The 16,452-nt window shown below is 41.9% G+C and overlaps 1 protein-coding gene across 2 annotated transcripts; it reads left to right on the top strand.

Annotated features, from left to right (window-relative positions):
* The first annotated feature begins 2,139 nt into the window (after window positions 1–2,139).
* Window positions 2,140–16,131, top strand: fhip2b (FHF complex subunit HOOK interacting protein 2B). 2 transcript variants are annotated; one of them, XM_041999846.1, is made up of 18 exons: window positions 2,140–2,342; window positions 2,804–2,882; window positions 2,965–3,050; window positions 3,122–3,205; window positions 6,762–6,866; window positions 10,761–10,877; window positions 10,952–11,149; window positions 13,012–13,211; window positions 13,315–13,405; window positions 13,486–13,562; window positions 13,684–13,840; window positions 13,922–14,082; window positions 14,163–14,285; window positions 14,535–14,625; window positions 14,717–14,863; window positions 14,950–15,090; window positions 15,163–15,263; window positions 15,433–16,131. In XM_041999846.1, the coding sequence occupies exons 1-18, from the start codon at window positions 2,292–2,294 to the stop codon at window positions 15,563–15,565; spliced, it is 2,142 nt and encodes a 713-aa protein (XP_041855780.1). In that variant the 5' UTR covers window positions 2,140–2,291; the 3' UTR covers window positions 15,566–16,131. The 2 variants fall into 2 exon arrangements, with proteins under 2 accessions (XP_041855780.1, XP_041855779.1); XM_041999845.1 differs by having other exon boundaries at window positions 10,758–10,877.
* The last annotated feature ends 321 nt before the right edge of the window (window positions 16,132–16,452 follow it).

Here is a 16,452-nt window from a genome sequence, read left to right as displayed (position 1 = left end):
AAGACTGATTAATCACATTTCTAGTTTCATGGTAACACATATTTCTGGTGGACCAGTTTAACTAGCAGGACCATTATCCTCTTTTTCTGAGTTCTGACTGACCAGTTATACCAGCCAGGCTATTATTCTCATAACACACACAGGTCAGTGGTTTCAGACTGTTTCATCACATGTCCTCATCATCACTTCAGAAAATCAACAGATTGATTTATTGATTGATGGTCTTTCAGTTTGAAAGTGGTGCCACTAAACAGTCTTCAGTTTTTTGGCTGCTACTTCAATAAATAGTTAAAAACATGTCAGTGGCAGTCAGGAAATGATCAATCCCTCTGCTATAGGGTGAAGTGTTTTAAACAGGAAACTGCAAACTACTTCATGTGAGTTGAACATTTGATGACACAGATGCTGCTTTAGTTTAGATACTGTCGTAAACTGCCATGTACAACAGTTAAGACATTTCTTTCTAATCAGCTGGCTTTTCTTTGTGCTTCATACTGTTAGATGCTGATATTCTGACACAGACACTGTGGTCTCTCTTCATTACCCACCGCTGACTATTACCATTACCTGGTCAAGCCTAGAGCAAGATATGCCTCGTCATATTTAATTTTTCTTCTTTTTTCGTTTTTGATCGTTGAAATGCCTGTCAATTCATTATCATTTGCCCATTGCTTTATTTAGCATGGTGTGCCCAGCGGGGGCCCCAGCAGTTCATAGAGGTGACCAGATAGGGCCAGTGAAAATTTTAGGGTGGCACACCAAATGTGGTAAATTAGGTAGAGTTCAGCCTGAGGATGGGCACTGCATACCCCATTCACTTTTTTTTTTTTTATTATTATTAAAAAGACTATATCCAACACATTTACCTCAAGTATAAAAACACAAACATTTAAGAAAAAACACACTTCAAGCTTTAAATTTAATGCTTTCAATATTTATTGTGTCAGCATTTTGGAAGTTTAACTGGCTTGTTGTCAGGTCTTCTAGCAAGTCTCCCTGAAGAGTTCTGGGGGAAGCAGAAGTTATTGCCCCTTTGACTGAAATAAAAATATTTTTAGTGCGTGAATGACAGAAAATATAAATGTTTATTAAATGTTTCTTCTCTTCGCTTCTCTGTTTTCTTGTTAGACTGGTTCTTATTCTGCTTCTTCATCTGACTTTTCGGCAGACTGCAGACCTTTCGGTACGTTACCGCCCCCCACAGGTGAAGGCTAGAATTACAGTTCCTCATTGAGCCAGCGCCTCGGCCAGTTGGGTAGCAGAATTATGATTTCTTTTTGCTTTCTTTTTCCTTTCTGATTTTTATTTCGAACATGTGCAAGAAACACAAAAGAGTAAATTGAAAAGAAACAAAAACAAAACATGAATAAATACATAACGAAATGAAAACAATACAACAAACAATAATATATAAACCCAACATAAGCTTCTTTACACCTACCCCAGTCTCCCGAAACACACATATTTACATTAAGGTATTCACAAATATTAGAAAATAAATAATTTAAGCAAACAAATAGCCTACGTGAATTATTTATTGGAACAATAATTGTAAGGTAAAGCCCTTCTTCTTCCCTGTACCGTGTAAGAACCATTTGTTACCGCCTTTTAAACTGGATCACGATTGGACACAGCTTGAGCTCCACACCCAACCTGTTCCACAACCTCACTCCACAAACTGAAACAAAAACTTTTTGATGTTATACGTGAACACTGATGTTTTAAATTAAGTTCTCTCCTCAGATTACAACCCCCATCTCTGTGAAAAAAAACAAACATTATTGGAATATTTCCAGGAAGTAGATTGTGTGTGGCTTTGTACATGATTTGAGCTGTATGAAAATGAAATGTTAATATTTCAGATATTATGAACAGTGAATTTGTATGATTTCTGTAACCAGTATTATTAATTATTCTTATAGCATTTATGTTTTAACTGAAGATGAATGTATGTTTATATGAACTGCGGACAGCAATTTTCCAGGCACACACACACACACACACACACACACACACACACACACACACACACACACACACACACACACACACACACGTACACACACACACACACTACCACCAATCAAAAATGTTGTCTGAAGCTTTTTACTGTGAAACGTCATAACCGGATGTGAACGAACAACAAACAGTCCGTTTTAGTGTTGATGGTCAAACCGGAAGTGTGTTTTCGGAGCTGACTGGAGAGTCAGCTGTAGTTATTGACGTGGATCATAATAATGCAGTAACCCAGGTGGAACCGGGTCAAACCGGGGGTTACCGGGGTAACAGACATGGAGGCGTTCAGTAAGCTAACCAGCATGTTGCTGCACGCGTTGGAGACGGTGAGTCAACTACTCGTGCACGTTAGCCTAGTTAGCTTATTTAAGCTGTCTGAAAAGTTGGACAAAGTTGGATTTGGGGATTTGGAGACACAGTTAGGTAGGCTATCTTTGTGTCCACCTGTCTTTTTAACAACCGGGGAACCGGGACGGGTTCTACAGAGCCGACGAGAAGAACCGGAGTTCCGGTTATCTTAGGTTCATCAGAAGAATGTGAAGCAAACTGTTGCTAACGTTATCTGTGTGGTAGATCCAGGTGAGCAGTTTATCTGCTGCAGGTATGCGTACCTCAGTGGGTCTGGGGCCAATTTCTGGTCTTTGATGTGGACTCTGAGAGTCAAGAGTCCAGAAACACAAACAAGGTTCTTGGAATGAAATCCAAAGTGTCAAATTACACCTCCGAAGTAAACAAACACAGGTAAACAAACATATATAATTATTCATAATCTGTCCATGTGTCTCAGAGGGAGCCCACAGTGGACCTGCTGGACTCGTTTATTGATCATTGGAAATCAGTAACTAATTACTACATAAAGACGACAGGTGAGCAGCTTTAACCTGCATTTTCTCTCAGGCTGTTACCTGATGAACCACTCACCCTGTGTTTGTTTATGTTTGTGGGCAGACGAGAATCTTCCTGTCAAACAGACAGACATCCCATGGCATCTCAAACAGATGCTGGACATCCTTCTGTATGAGGACAAACATCAGGTGACATACTTGAAAAGAGCTTGTGTGATGTTAATGTTGATCATATTAATCATACTGATTTTATTAATCAGGCTGTGGAGGACACCGGGCCCTGTTTAGAGTATCTGCTGCAGCACAAACTGCTGGAGACAATGTGCACGCTGGGAAAGGCTCAGGTAAGCTCACCTGTAAGATGAACATGAAGGGGGCGGGGGCCCAACACAGCTGCTGATTGGACAGGTATTATGAGAAAGGACATGACGACAGACGTGAGGAGATAAGGAGAGATGTTACAAGACACTATTCGGAGAGGAAGACAGATGTTAGGAAACAGGACTAGTAAACAAGGTCAGATGTTAGGAGATCAAGTCAGATGTTAGGAAACAGGACTAGTAAACGAGGTCAGATGTTAGGAGATCAAGACAGATGCTAGGAAACAGGACTAGTAAATGAGGTTAGATGTTAGGAGATCAAGGCAGATGTTACGAAACAGGACTAGTAAACGAGGTCAGATGTTAGGAGATCAAGACAGATGCTAGGAAACAGGAGATGTTAGGAGATCAAGGCAGATGTTACGAAACAGGACTAGTAAACGAGGTCAGATGTTAGGAGATCAAGACAGATGTTAGGAAACAGGACTAGTAAACGAGGTCAGATGTTAGGAGATCAAGACAGATGTTAGGAAACAGGACTAGTAAACGAGGTCAGATGTTAGGAGATCAAGGCAGATGTTAGGAAACAGGACTAGTAAACGAGGTCAGATGTTAGGAGATCAAGACAGATGTTAGGAAACAGGACTAGTAAACGAGGTCAGATGTTAGGAGATCAAGACAGATGTTAGGAAACAGGACTAGTAAACGAGGTCAGATGTTAGGAGATCAAGACAGATGTTAGGAAACAGGACTAGTAAACAAGGTCAGATGTTAGGAGATCAAGGCAGATGTTAGGAAACAGGACTAGTAAACGAGGTCAGATGTTAGGAGATCAAGACAGATGTTAGGAAACAGGACTAGTAAACGAGGTCAGATGTTAGGAGATCAAGACAGATGCTAGGAAACAGGACTAGTAAACGAGGTCAGATGTTAGGAGATCAAGGCAGATGCTAGGAAACAGGACTAGTAAACAAGGTCAGATGTTAGGAGATCAAGGCAGATGCTAGGAAACAGGACTAGTAAACGAGGTCAGATGTTAGGAGATCAAGGCAGATGTTAGGAAACAGGACTAGTAAACGAGGTCAGATGTTAGGAGATCAAGGCAGATGCTAGGAAACAGGACTAGTAAACAAGGTCAGATGTTAGGAGATCAAGGCAGATGCTAGGAAACAGGACTAGTAAACAAGGTCAGGTGTTAGGAGATCAAGTCAGATGTTAGGAAACAGGACTAGGAGTTGAGGAGTAATGTTATGAGACAAGGATAGGCGTTTGGAGATAAGACTAGGAGATGTTTGGAGACGAGGACAGACATGAGGAGACAAGGATTGAATATATGGATAGTTGTGGGAGTGATGGGTGTCTGACATCATGCCAGAATTCCAGTGTGTGATGGGAGGAAAAAAATGCGGGATACATGCAAGGAAAAAATCACAGACTCCTGAATTAGTAGTGTAATATTTTGGAAAACCCTGAAAGAAAAGGCCTCATTTTATCTTGGTACTCGTTTTGTTATCCTACTGTGTGTGTGTGTGTGTGTGTGTGAAACCAGTCTTACTGAGGTGTGTTGCTGAACGGTGCTTTGGGTTCCGTGTGAACATGGCTCAAGAATCCAGGTTTATTAATTTTAGAAGTATGTATGAATAAAATAACTTCTATTTTATTTATTTTAAATTTGAAATGTGAATTTTTCTTTCTATGGAACATGCATTAATAAAGCTACCAATTATACAAATTAACATATCTTTAGATTTAGGCTATAGGTGTATGCTATATATATATATATATATATATATATATATATATATATATATATAAGCAATATAATGAGTGAAGTTACTGACAAAACTTTATGCAGCCCTCTGATGCCCTTTAACTTTTTTTCTACCCCATTATTTTCATGGCTATGAAGTCATGACTCATATGAACCAAAATAAAAACCTTTCTCAGATGTGAAAGCATGTTGACAGAGTTACATTTTAAACATATAATGGTCATAAATGGTCTGACACTGATGTTAGCTGTGTCCCAATTCAGGGTCTACACACTTCGGAGTGCATGGGCTACGTAGACTACGGAGTGTCCTACGTAGGCTGTGCACTCCGAAGCCGCTTGTTGTTTGTGAAATGGACACCTACCCAGCCAGACAGAGATTTCCCATAGCAGCCATTAGGACGTTGAATCACTTAAACCTCCGAAATGACTGAATCTACATGTCATGGTAAACTTAGTGAACGTAAACACCAACCGAGTAATGAAGAAAGAAAAAAAGAAAACTATCTGAGGCTCCATTGTTATCCAGCAGGTAGACTGGATTTAGACTGAACTGTTAAGGTACCGAACCATGCAGCCATACCGTATCTGATGATGCTACCAAGGACAGCATAATAGAAAACAAGCATGATCTCAGGTCGGACCCCAAACAGCCTGAGTCTGTGTAAGAAATGAAGCCTTTGAGCCGGTCTGCAGCACAGATAATTAACATGGACACTTCAGCACAGGGTACAGTAGTATACTAACGTTGCCAATGACAACTTGGAAAACTTTATATTTGGATTTTAAAAGCCTTACATGTGTGAGGACCGTATTGTAGTCACATGGCGTATTACTATTACCATCTTTTTTATACTGCTGCACCATAACCACAAATCTGCCAAAGAACAGTGTTGTAGAATAATTTCCAAAAGTCTGAATGAGTAAAAGTAATTAGAAGTTTACTACAGGAGAAGTATAAAATACAGACAGTACTTGCAGTCGAGAGCAGTCTTCCTGACTCCAAAAGCCAAGCAGAGGACTCACTCTTGATGCATTTTCAAAATCCTTTTTATTCAACCTGACTCTAGCAGAAGGCCAGTCTCTAAACCGATGAAAGGAGAAGGGAGACTAGAAGGCGCCGTCTCCTACTGTCTCGCCCAAACAGGCTGTTATTTCTAAACAACTGTTTCTATCTAGCAGCTGCCCACCAGTCTCAACTTTTCCCATATCAAGAGTCTGGAAGAAACGTAGTCAGCCTGACCTCACACAAGCCTGCATCATAACCCAACAGGAGAATAATAACTTCAGTGTTCTATATAAGGAAAATACACATTATGAAATGTAACTGAGGGTAATAAATGTATTATATGAATAAAAGAATGATCATACGTGTGATGATTATGAGTAAATATGATTGATTACCATATGCAATAAAATTACTTCCACAACAGGTCAGTGGTTAAAGTGGTTATTTTTAAAATAATCTCTTGCACATTGTGTAATTTTTAGAAATTTGGATCTAGAAAAACAAATATTTAATATAGAAATAGTTGTGAATTCAACAGGACGTTCTTGTGAAAAAAGCTGAAGTGTGTTCTGTGCGTTAATATTGTGCTGAAATTTCAGATTAATCGTAGCAGTGTCCATCGAGGAACACCTTAACATGTTCAGGCTCGGGGTTTTTTTTTTTTTTTCTTTTCGCCATCACCCCTGTAGATGTTAGGAGACAAAGACTGACATGAGGAGACGAGGACAAATGTTAGAGAGGATGAGGACAGGTGAGTATATCTTTGTCTCCCAGTAACGTGTCCGTCCTCTTCCTCCTCAGTATCCTCCAGGAATGTGTCAGCAGGTTCTGATCTTCTTCTCAAAGCTGCTTTCTGAGATGCAGAAACCTCTGCTGCAGCTGGTCAACGTCTACAGACCTGTACAGGTACACACACACACACACACACACACACACACACACACATACAAATCCACATGACAGAGAGTGACAACGCCTGCAAATAACTAAGCAAATATGTAAATAAAAAAAAAACATAATTAAGAGTAGGAGAAAGATTGGATTGCTCGACACGCAGCAAAGTTTTAATTTTAGAGCAGCTGTTAAATTATTTTTTATTTATTTCTTTAATAATCTGCTGGCCTGACTTAAATAAATTAGGGTTAAAATGACTTTGTCTTGGAGTTTGTTTTATATTTCGTACGACACTGTAGCCTAATTAAGTTATAAGGAAATAATGGGAGGATTTTTAAGTATGTTCTTTTATGAAAGTAACTAAAAAGTTACTTTCAGCAGTAATGCATTACTTTGGTGTAAGTAATCAACAAAGTAAGAGTTACTTTTTGAATGAAGTAACTAGTTACTTTTTTCAGGCTCAAAGAACAACGCTGTTCTTTACAATGTTTGTGTGGAGGTGACACAGACTGAGTTTTACTCCTTTTAGATATTAAAGTCAGACATTTTTCACATCATAAATTTGTGTTGTAAAAACTTGTTTCTTCTTAAAACAATTTGGTCAGGAACTGGTAAGGGACTCGATAAAGAACCGAATCAATAGCCAGAATTGATAATGGTGCTGATATCAATAAATTCTTATCAGTTCCCTGAACAGTGTCATACTGGATCTTACGCATTAAACTGAACAACAGAACGTCTTCTTCACTGTGTCGCTGTTCAGGAAAGACAAACTGATCCAGGATCTCTGGGTCAAAAGAACATAGTTTGGGTTAGAAAACATGAAAACCAGGGGTCTCATTGATGAAACATTGCATAGGATCTACACTAAAAGTGTACCAGAAGCTGAAAATGGTGAATGGCAAAAAAACATCCAGACTTTTAAAACCATGTGCACACAGACCTTCAAGCATTTCCCCTTTATAGATCACAGACTACTCGGAAATGTGTCCACCTGAATCGCCTCATATGCTGCCCAGAACACGCCCAAACCAGCTATTTATGGTCAGTGCAAAACAGGACATGAATGTCGTTGCACATGAAGAAGCTGCTGAACTTTTCTCTCATAAATTAAAGTGCTCGTTGGTGAAGTGGAGGCTGGAAAAGAAACTTTGTTTGGTGGCTGCAGCATAAAAGAAAACGCTGCGAGTGCAACGTGGTGTGGTGCAGTGACACACAAACTAGAAACACTTGCAGACCTCCGTCCAGACATTTTTTACCAGTGATTGTGGCCATTATTTTTGAGTTATGGCAAAATGATCCCTATCTCCTAGGATTTAGCGCCATTAAACACAAATAATGTTTATATAAAATATTAATTCAATAATCAATATAAAACAATAAATTATAATATTACTATTAATATTTGTAAATCTCAGGGCACTACCAAGCTTATTCTCTTAATGGCAGCACAAATAACCATGTAAGTATTAGATTATTTAAATTAATTAATTATTCAACTTAATCAGATCAATCAGTCTCTGGACGGTAATTACGAAAGTTCTTGTTCGACGGAACCAAAACATAAGTTAAAGGAAAAATCACCAACAACTACTAGTTAGATAAATGTGAATATTTATTACTTAGACTAGAAACGACATAATATCAAAAGAGAATCTTTACAAAAAAAATAAACATGGGAAGACTCTTATGGTAAGACAATGTAAGATGTGGAGCAAAAATAATGATAACAGTCACAGAAATGAATTAAACTGTGGTGTTAATTAATTAATGTTTGATGAGAGGATTTCTGAATTCTTTTGGAGCTAAATGACGTCGTCTGTTTAAGATGAAAGCTTAACTCCTGAAAAGGCTAAGTAATTTACTATTACCGCTTCATTTCCGACAGCCAACCATACTTCTAGCAGTTTAGTAGAGGACGCCGGTCGTCCTCATCCAGTTCCATGTGTACGTTAGATCAGAGTAAGAACGTCTTTATTATCAGTGCTGTACAACAATGAAATTTCAGCATCTGCTCCTTAAAATGTTGCATTTTAAATTATTTACAAGTATTAAATAAATATAATTGTAGAAAATAGAAATATGAGTGCAAGAAGGTACAGTGGGATAGTGCAAATAAACAGAATGTAAACAGTATAGTTAAAAATTTAACATTAAATTGATGCACATTGTAATTGAACATTTCAATGCAGTTCATTGTACTAATTCTTGCACCATAATTCAGCATGATGCTGGGAGCTGTTGAGCGTCCGAGCTCACGGCCATAAATTCCTCCCTCTCCCTGGGAAGAAGTTTCTTTGTCTGTAAGAAACTCCACCTGAGATGTCTGAGTTAATGAAACATTAAAAGCAAAGTTCTGAGATGTGTGTGTTAATATCTGGGTCCTTGTTGGTCACCAGAATGCTGCTAAACCCCATAGTAAAGAATCCTTTAAAAATCCCTGGATCCAGATGGTGATCTGGATCACCCCCAAATTCTAATCACTTGTTCCTTCTTCCATTTCTGACATTTTCTGAAAATTTAATAAAAATCCGTCCATAACTTGTTGAGTTATGTAAAAGACATGGAGACAAAGTCCGCTTTGGCGGAGCTAATAAAAAAGAAGTGGTCAGACCTCAGAGGCAGAAAGGAAAAAAAAGACTTGCCTCCCACCATCAGAGTGTATCTGCAACCAGAGGGGGCAAGGGCAGACCCGAGCTCACACACTGGACCAGAAAATGAAGGAGGGAGACACTGACCCGGGAGAGACTACAGAGGAACCCGGTAAAGCTGTTAAATATTTTATTTTATTACTGTGTGAACTTTTTCATACACATGTAGAGAAAACATCAGGCTGATGTGCTGCATCCTTCAGTTCTTCCAGTCGGGGGAGGAAGGTGGTGAGGATGAGGAGGTCCCGACCCAACGAGGAAGATGTGGTTGCTGAGCTCCAGCTGTTCCCAGCACAAGTGCACATGATGCATCTGGAAGTGGTCGAGTTCTGACCGACGCTTTACTCCAAACACAAAGGGACACCATCAGCACCATTAATGTCAAAGCTGATGAGCTTGAAGAAATTAGAGCTGAGATGTGGATCGTGGTGACAGTTGTGTGGGACACATCTAACACATTAAAAGATCTTTAAAAATGAACCTTTGCATTGTTGTCATCTCCAACGCTGCATTACATCCTCTCAGATCCCGTGTAAAGCCTTCCTGTCGGGGAGGGGGCTGTGGGTCGCGGTCCTCATACTGGGTGGGGGTGGGGGGCAGTTTGCTTCCCACCTCAGCAAAATGATTGTGTCAGTCAGTGATTTAGGCTACAACCATGATCAGAATTTTACCTGTAGCTAAAACTGAACGGCCCTTTTCTCTGCTCCTGGGTTTGAGATTTAAGTTTCTATATTTTTATACTGAAAAATGTTAATAGTTATGGCTCACTACAAGCCGCAGTACAGATGACATTGCTGGTTTGAATGTTTATGACGTAGATCTATGGTTGATGTTGGTGTGAAGTGAAATTATGTGAGAGGACTAAGATGCAGTCTGACTGCAATTCACCACCTGCATCGTCTCCAAAATGTCCGTACGCATGGGTCAGAGCTTATGTACAGGTGCGCACATTTTCCGTCATGTTTGTTTTTATAGATCACAACTTTTGTGTGGGAAGTGGCGTGCGCCAATTTCAGGCCACGTTTTGTGTGTTCTCAGCGTTTATAAATGAGACCCCAGAATTTAACTTCAGATCAGTCTGAGCTGCCTCACAGTTACCTGAGAACAGGTAATGCTCACCTGTGTGGAAGCAGCTCACAGTTGACCACATTCAGTTCATTAATACTTGAGGTGAGACGACAAGATGCTCTGTCACCTGAACCGTTATCACATGACTCCACCCTCTGTAACATCACCTGTGCTCCGCCCCCAGAAGCTGATCCGCCTGTGTGCACTTCCTGGTTCCCAGACTGAGAAGGAGGAAGCTCAGTTCCTATTGGTCCTCTGCTCCGGGGTCAAACAGGATCCGGATACACTCAGATACGTCTTACAGGTGAGCTGCAATCCTCCGCCTGCGGTCTGCTATGTTCAGATGACATCACACTCTGACATAATCTATCTTCACAGCTGATAGACCAGTTGCCAGCTTCCAGCCAATCACAGCCCAGCATGAACGCTTCCAGGCACAAGACAGATTCACAGCCACCCTGCAGCCAGTCAGATCCATCTGCCTCCAGCCTTGTCCAGTTAGATTCATCTGCCACTGACCTCGTCCAATCAGACAGCGGCCTTCTGTGGGCGCTTCTGCAACTCACTAGGAGTCAGGTCAGTTAACTAGTTAACTGTAACTAACCAGCCCAGACTGAGCTAGCGATTAATCTGAGGATCATTGATCATGTTCAATGTTGAAATAAACTATTGGTTAGTTTGACTGAACAGGAAACACACCCTGAAAACAACAAACATAAACAAGTTATTTACATTGTTGATCTTATTAGATTGTATGGAGTATAAAGTGGTGATTTTTGTCATGTTCTGACTTTAAATAAAGTTTTTTCTTTGGGTCAGAAACCAGTAAACATTCTTTTTAGTTTAATGTGTTTAATCTTCGTTCAGGCATCAAATTTTAATCAGCTCAGCTCTAACAGGAACCCGACACCTGAAACAATCACTCACAGACGTTCACTGAGGAAACCGAACCAGAACCCGGACCGCAATGTCTCGGGTGTAGGCTCAGAAACCAACACCACCTTCTCTCAAACACAAAGAGATGAGATGCATCTGGTTTTTAACCAGTAAAGATGGCTGGAAGATTTTCTCTGTCCCTCTAACTGAAGTCAAGTCAGATTTACTAAACCTGCAGAATTCAGTGTGATGTCATCGCTTTATGTTGTCATAGTGACACCTGTCTTGGTGGAGGCGTACAGGACAGGTGTCATGGTGCAGAGCTCTGATGTTTCACATAGCGGGAAAGGCTACAATTAGCTTGTTGTAGTGACAGTATCTGCTGAGGTTTATTTAGTTTTGACTGAAGCTTCTGTTCTGACCCGTTCTGATCTTTGTGTTGGCATCGCTGGTGTATGAATGTGTGGATGAATGTTCGGTGATGGTCGGAGAGGCCGTAGGCGCAGACTGGCAGCCACGTTTCCGTCAGCTTGCCCCAGGGCAGCTGTGGCTACACATGTAGCTTACCATCACCAGGTATGAGTGAGGAGTGGATGAATAATGGATTCACACAATGTAAAGCGCTTTGGGTGCCTTGAAAAGCGTTATATAAATCTAATCCATTATTATTATTATTATTATTTACTTCAGATGTTTTAGACCGTCGATCAACATGGACGGATTTCAGGGCTTTAGAGTGAAACCAAAATTGCCCTACATGCAACCAAAAATGTGTTAACTCATTTGCCTTGTTCTCACCAGTTCGACTAACATTTCATAGGTCAGGGATCCAGTACGATGAAGGACCACGGATGAGTCAGATATTATTGTAGGATGAAGAAAAATGGGTTTATGAAAGTTTTTTGTTTTCACGATTAAAACACGGACAGAAACATGACCGTGAAATTGTCAAACACTGAATGAGGTGGAATTTATTCATGGTTTAAGAGTTTTTCATGGTTCCTGAGCCAAATGAAAAAGAAAAACTGGAGGAGAGTTGAATGAATTTTGACCTCTGCTGCGCCCTGTAGGTGAGACGTCACCTCGAGAAGTTCAGCAGAGGATAATAGGATTGACAGAAACGCAGCAGTTTAAGAAATTTAATGCTGCATGGCTCTTGGAAAAATGAGGAATTTGCATCTGTTTCCAGTGAAGCATCAGGTTGGGAATTTACTGGCTGATAAATAAGGAGCGGCATCGTTAAAAACCCAGAGCAGCCTCCATCAAACTCATCTCCAGTGTTTGAGCTGCAGTTTGAGGCTGTCCTGGAGACCATCCATGGGGAAAAATCTGAAAACATTAATTACTTTTATATGAATTATTTTAATTAAAATATTAATACTTTTTAATAGAAATAAATTATTATTGTCAAGAAACTACTGATATAGGAAAGGAAAAGAAAAAAAATCCGGATGTTTATGCTGGTTAAATTTCCACAGAAAAAGTTGATGTGCTGGAGATCCCGTGGCAAACAAACTGAAAATCATTTCCATGTATTTTGGTCTTGCTCATTGCTTTTCCAGAGGCGCTTTGTCAGCCTGAAGGCCCACGAGAGCCTCCTTCTGCTGTCTGGTCTACAGGGCGGGTCCCCGGGGGAGCTGCTGAGCACCTGCACCCAGCTGGGAGAGCTTCTGGCTGGGAGACTCCGGGAGCTGTACTCCCTGCTGCCGGTGGAGGAGGCGGATGCTGCAGTGCTGCAGAGCTGGCCTTACACACCCTGGAGGTATACACATGCGCACCCAGTTATCATAGCGAAATCTACACACAGGCCCGGTGAGCAGGTGTGGTAGAACCGATACCAAGTGTCTCCTCTCTTCCTGCTGCAGAGCTGATCTCAGAACAGAGGTCCCTGATCACATGACCGACTTCTTCGCCTGGTTCAACTTCCTGGATCAGCTGACCAGAGAGGCTCCTCAAGTAAACACAATTGTTACTGATGATCCACCTGCTGTGGTCACATGACCTGACACTGTGTGTGTGTGTGTGTGTGTGTGTAGGTGTTGGCAGTGAAGGTGTCTCAGTGTGTCCTCCAACTGTGGCTGATGGAGACTCTTCTTCCTCAGCTGCAGCACACGTGAGTTCTTCATCTCCTCCTTCCTTTAATTTTTGTTTAATGATGTTTATTTACATGTTTATTCAAACAACAAGATGAAGATGAGTGAGTCCAGGTGTGTGTGTATGTGTGTGTGGTCCAGGTCTGAGCAGGTGGTCCTGGTCTCCACCTCTGTCCTCTGTGCTGCCATCAGACTGCTGCAGTCCCCGTCTCTGCTGGATCACCTGGTCCACTTCCTGCTGAGGACGCCGACTCTGACGCACCTGCTGCTGCAGCGATGCGACCACATCTCTGACCAGGTGAGACAGGTTGACATACCCACAGTGACAGGTGAGGGAGCAGAGCAGGGGACACCATAACAACCAGCTGTGTGTCCTCAGATCAGCATGACGTCTCTGTCTCTGGTGGACGAGCTGCTGCAGAAGCCTCACAGGGACATTCTGGACGTCCTGGTGCTGAACTTCCTGCTGAGCCGGAGTTACCTGTCCCCACCTGCTGCAGGACAGGAGGACAGACCACCTGATGGCAGCGAGGACAGCGAGTATGTGCATCATTTGACAGTCCTGTGGGACAGATGAGTAAACCTGACTCATTCACTAAAACCTGTTTCCTGCTCCTTAGAGATTTGGAGGAGGACCCCTTCTTCTCTGACAGCTTTTCTGACACACACCTCCTCCCTCCTCCTCTTCCTCCATCCTCTTCTCCTCCTGCTGGACTGGGATCAGCTGCTGATGTCGTCAACAGGTAAAAAACCACATCATCCAGATCCCGGTCCGGACCTCCTCTGGCTCAGACTGACTGATCCAGGTCCAGGTCCCCATCAGATTAGACTGACTGACCTAGATCCAGGTTTTTGTCTGTCAGTGTGATCAGAACTCAGTTATTGATGAATCTAGATGGAAGTGATTATTGATGAAGGGTAATGTGACCCTGGGTTTAGTCTGAAAGGCTCAGACAGATACTCATCATTAGTATGTGTGTGTGTCTTTGCAGTTTCTTGTGTCTGGTTCCAGTTCAGGTCCGTTCAGCTCAGCTGTTACAGGAAGGAGGCTACGAGTCCTACATTCATGATGCACACACACTGGTCAGACTACACACACACACTAGAAAGCGGACATCAGATGGTTTAGCTTCCTGCTCACAAACAAACCTGTGTGACTCCTCCCCCTCGTCAGGTGACCCAGTGCCAGGCCTTCTCTCTGTCTTGGGATTGGCCACAGAGTCTTCCTTCTCCGACCTTGTCCTCAGGTGAGGAGGCGGACTTCTTTGAAGGCGAGCTGCTGAAAGTTCTCTTTGACCGCCTGGGGCGTATCTTGGAGCAGGTGAACACATGTGAACATGTCTCGTTCATGATTTCTCTTAGTTGTGTGCAGCGACTCACCTGCACAGGTGTGCTGTGTGTCTGCAGCCATATGAGTTGAACCTGCAGCTGACAGCGGTTTTGTCCAGACTGTCTGCCTTCAGCCACCCAATGCTGCACGAGTACCTGCTGAACCCGTACATCCACCTGTCCCCTTGCGCCAGGTCGCTGTTCAGCGTCCTCATCAGGGTGAGACAAATGGTTTCATGTTAGGAAATAGTCTGTATGTCCCCTAAAATGTCTCACCTGTCTGTTTCTCAGGTGATGGGAGAGTTGATGCAGAGGATCCAGCAGGTGTCCGACCTGCCAGACAGACTGTTGAAGATCAGGAGAGACCTGCTGGGATTGAATCATCACACTGGGTACCAGACTGACTGTTATTTTTGTTGTTCATTCAAAAGAAAATAAAGTTTTTACAAACAGACAGGTGGACATACCCAAAGTGACAGGTGTGGGTATCCCCCACAGTACTGGTTAACTGGTTGACAGTTAACAGTACTGATCAGCTGACTTCTCTTCCTGTGTCTTCAGACTGGAACACCTGACCCTTCTCAGAGGCATCATCGTCCTGGAAGAGTTCTGCAAGGAGCTTGCTGCTATTGCCTTTGTCAAAATGCCGCTGGAGCCACACTCACCCGGACCAGAACCGAGTCGTACGGATTAGGTGAACCTGGATGAACTCAACTAGAATTTTAAACTGGTACCACTGAGCACACCTTGGTCTTATGACAGCAGGTACACCCTCAGAAGCAGCAGCACGTCCAAGTAATCTGCAACCTGAGTGTTTTTAAAAACATTTTAGAAAAGCATGGATTCATGAAGCCCCGCCCACTCAGCCTGCAGCCAGTCACACGCCTTCTGCTGACCAGTAAACAAAGAATGCTGCAGGCCACCTGTCTGGGTTTGGCCAATCAGGCACCGTTTGACTGTCTTTGATCAAACAGGGGGGACTGAAACCAGAACCTGAAACCTCCAGAACCCTGGTCCTGGTCCTGGTCCAGGTCCTGGTTCGTGATGCTCTGCATTGCTACCAGCAGGACAAACATTGTGCCTTCAGACTTTATTTTACTGTGAATGTTTATTTATTCAGATGTATTTTAATACACAGAGAGGTAATGTAATTATGATGTCACACCTGTTGTAACTTCACAACAAAACCAACAACTCGGATGGATTTTTCTTCCTGTTGTGTCCAGCAACATGTAAACAACAATAAAAACAAAAGATTTTCTCAGATTTTATTTCAGAGTTTCTGTTTACTTATCTAATTTGTAAACAACGTGCTTGGATTCTAATTGGCTGTCAGTGATCTATAAGTGAAGTGATTGATTGGAGCTTTGACTTATCTCCACTTGTCCAGACTGTCTGCCTACATACGTGGACAAGATTGTTGGTACCCTTCAGTTAATGAAAGAAAAACTCACAATGGTCACAGAAATAACTTGAATCTGACCAAAGTAATAATAAATAAAAATTCTATGAAATTTAACCAATGAAAGCCAGACATTGCTTTTCAACCATGCTTCAACAGAATTATTTAAAAAAACAAAC

Source organism: Melanotaenia boesemani, chromosome 11 (assembly GCF_017639745.1).
Source record: "Melanotaenia boesemani isolate fMelBoe1 chromosome 11, fMelBoe1.pri, whole genome shotgun sequence".
Classification (NCBI taxonomy): Eukaryota; Metazoa; Chordata; class Actinopteri; order Atheriniformes; family Melanotaeniidae; genus Melanotaenia; species Melanotaenia boesemani.
The sequence above is the reverse complement of the archived record's forward strand: the minus strand, read 5'-3'. Positions and strand labels throughout refer to the sequence as shown.

Bases quoted from the DNA above. Each gene is read 5' to 3' on its own strand.
- fhip2b (XM_041999845.1), top strand. From the start codon at position 2,292: ATGGAGGCGTTCAGTAAGCTAACCAGCATGTTGCTGCACGCGTTGGAG. The intron at 3,051-3,121 runs GTGACATACTTG...TTTATTAATCAG, and splicing joins TGTATGAGGACAAACATCAG to GCTGTGGAGGACACCGGGCC. The intron at 13,406-13,485 runs GTAAACACAATT...GTGTGTGTGTAG, and splicing joins TGACCAGAGAGGCTCCTCAA to GTGTTGGCAGTGAAGGTGTC.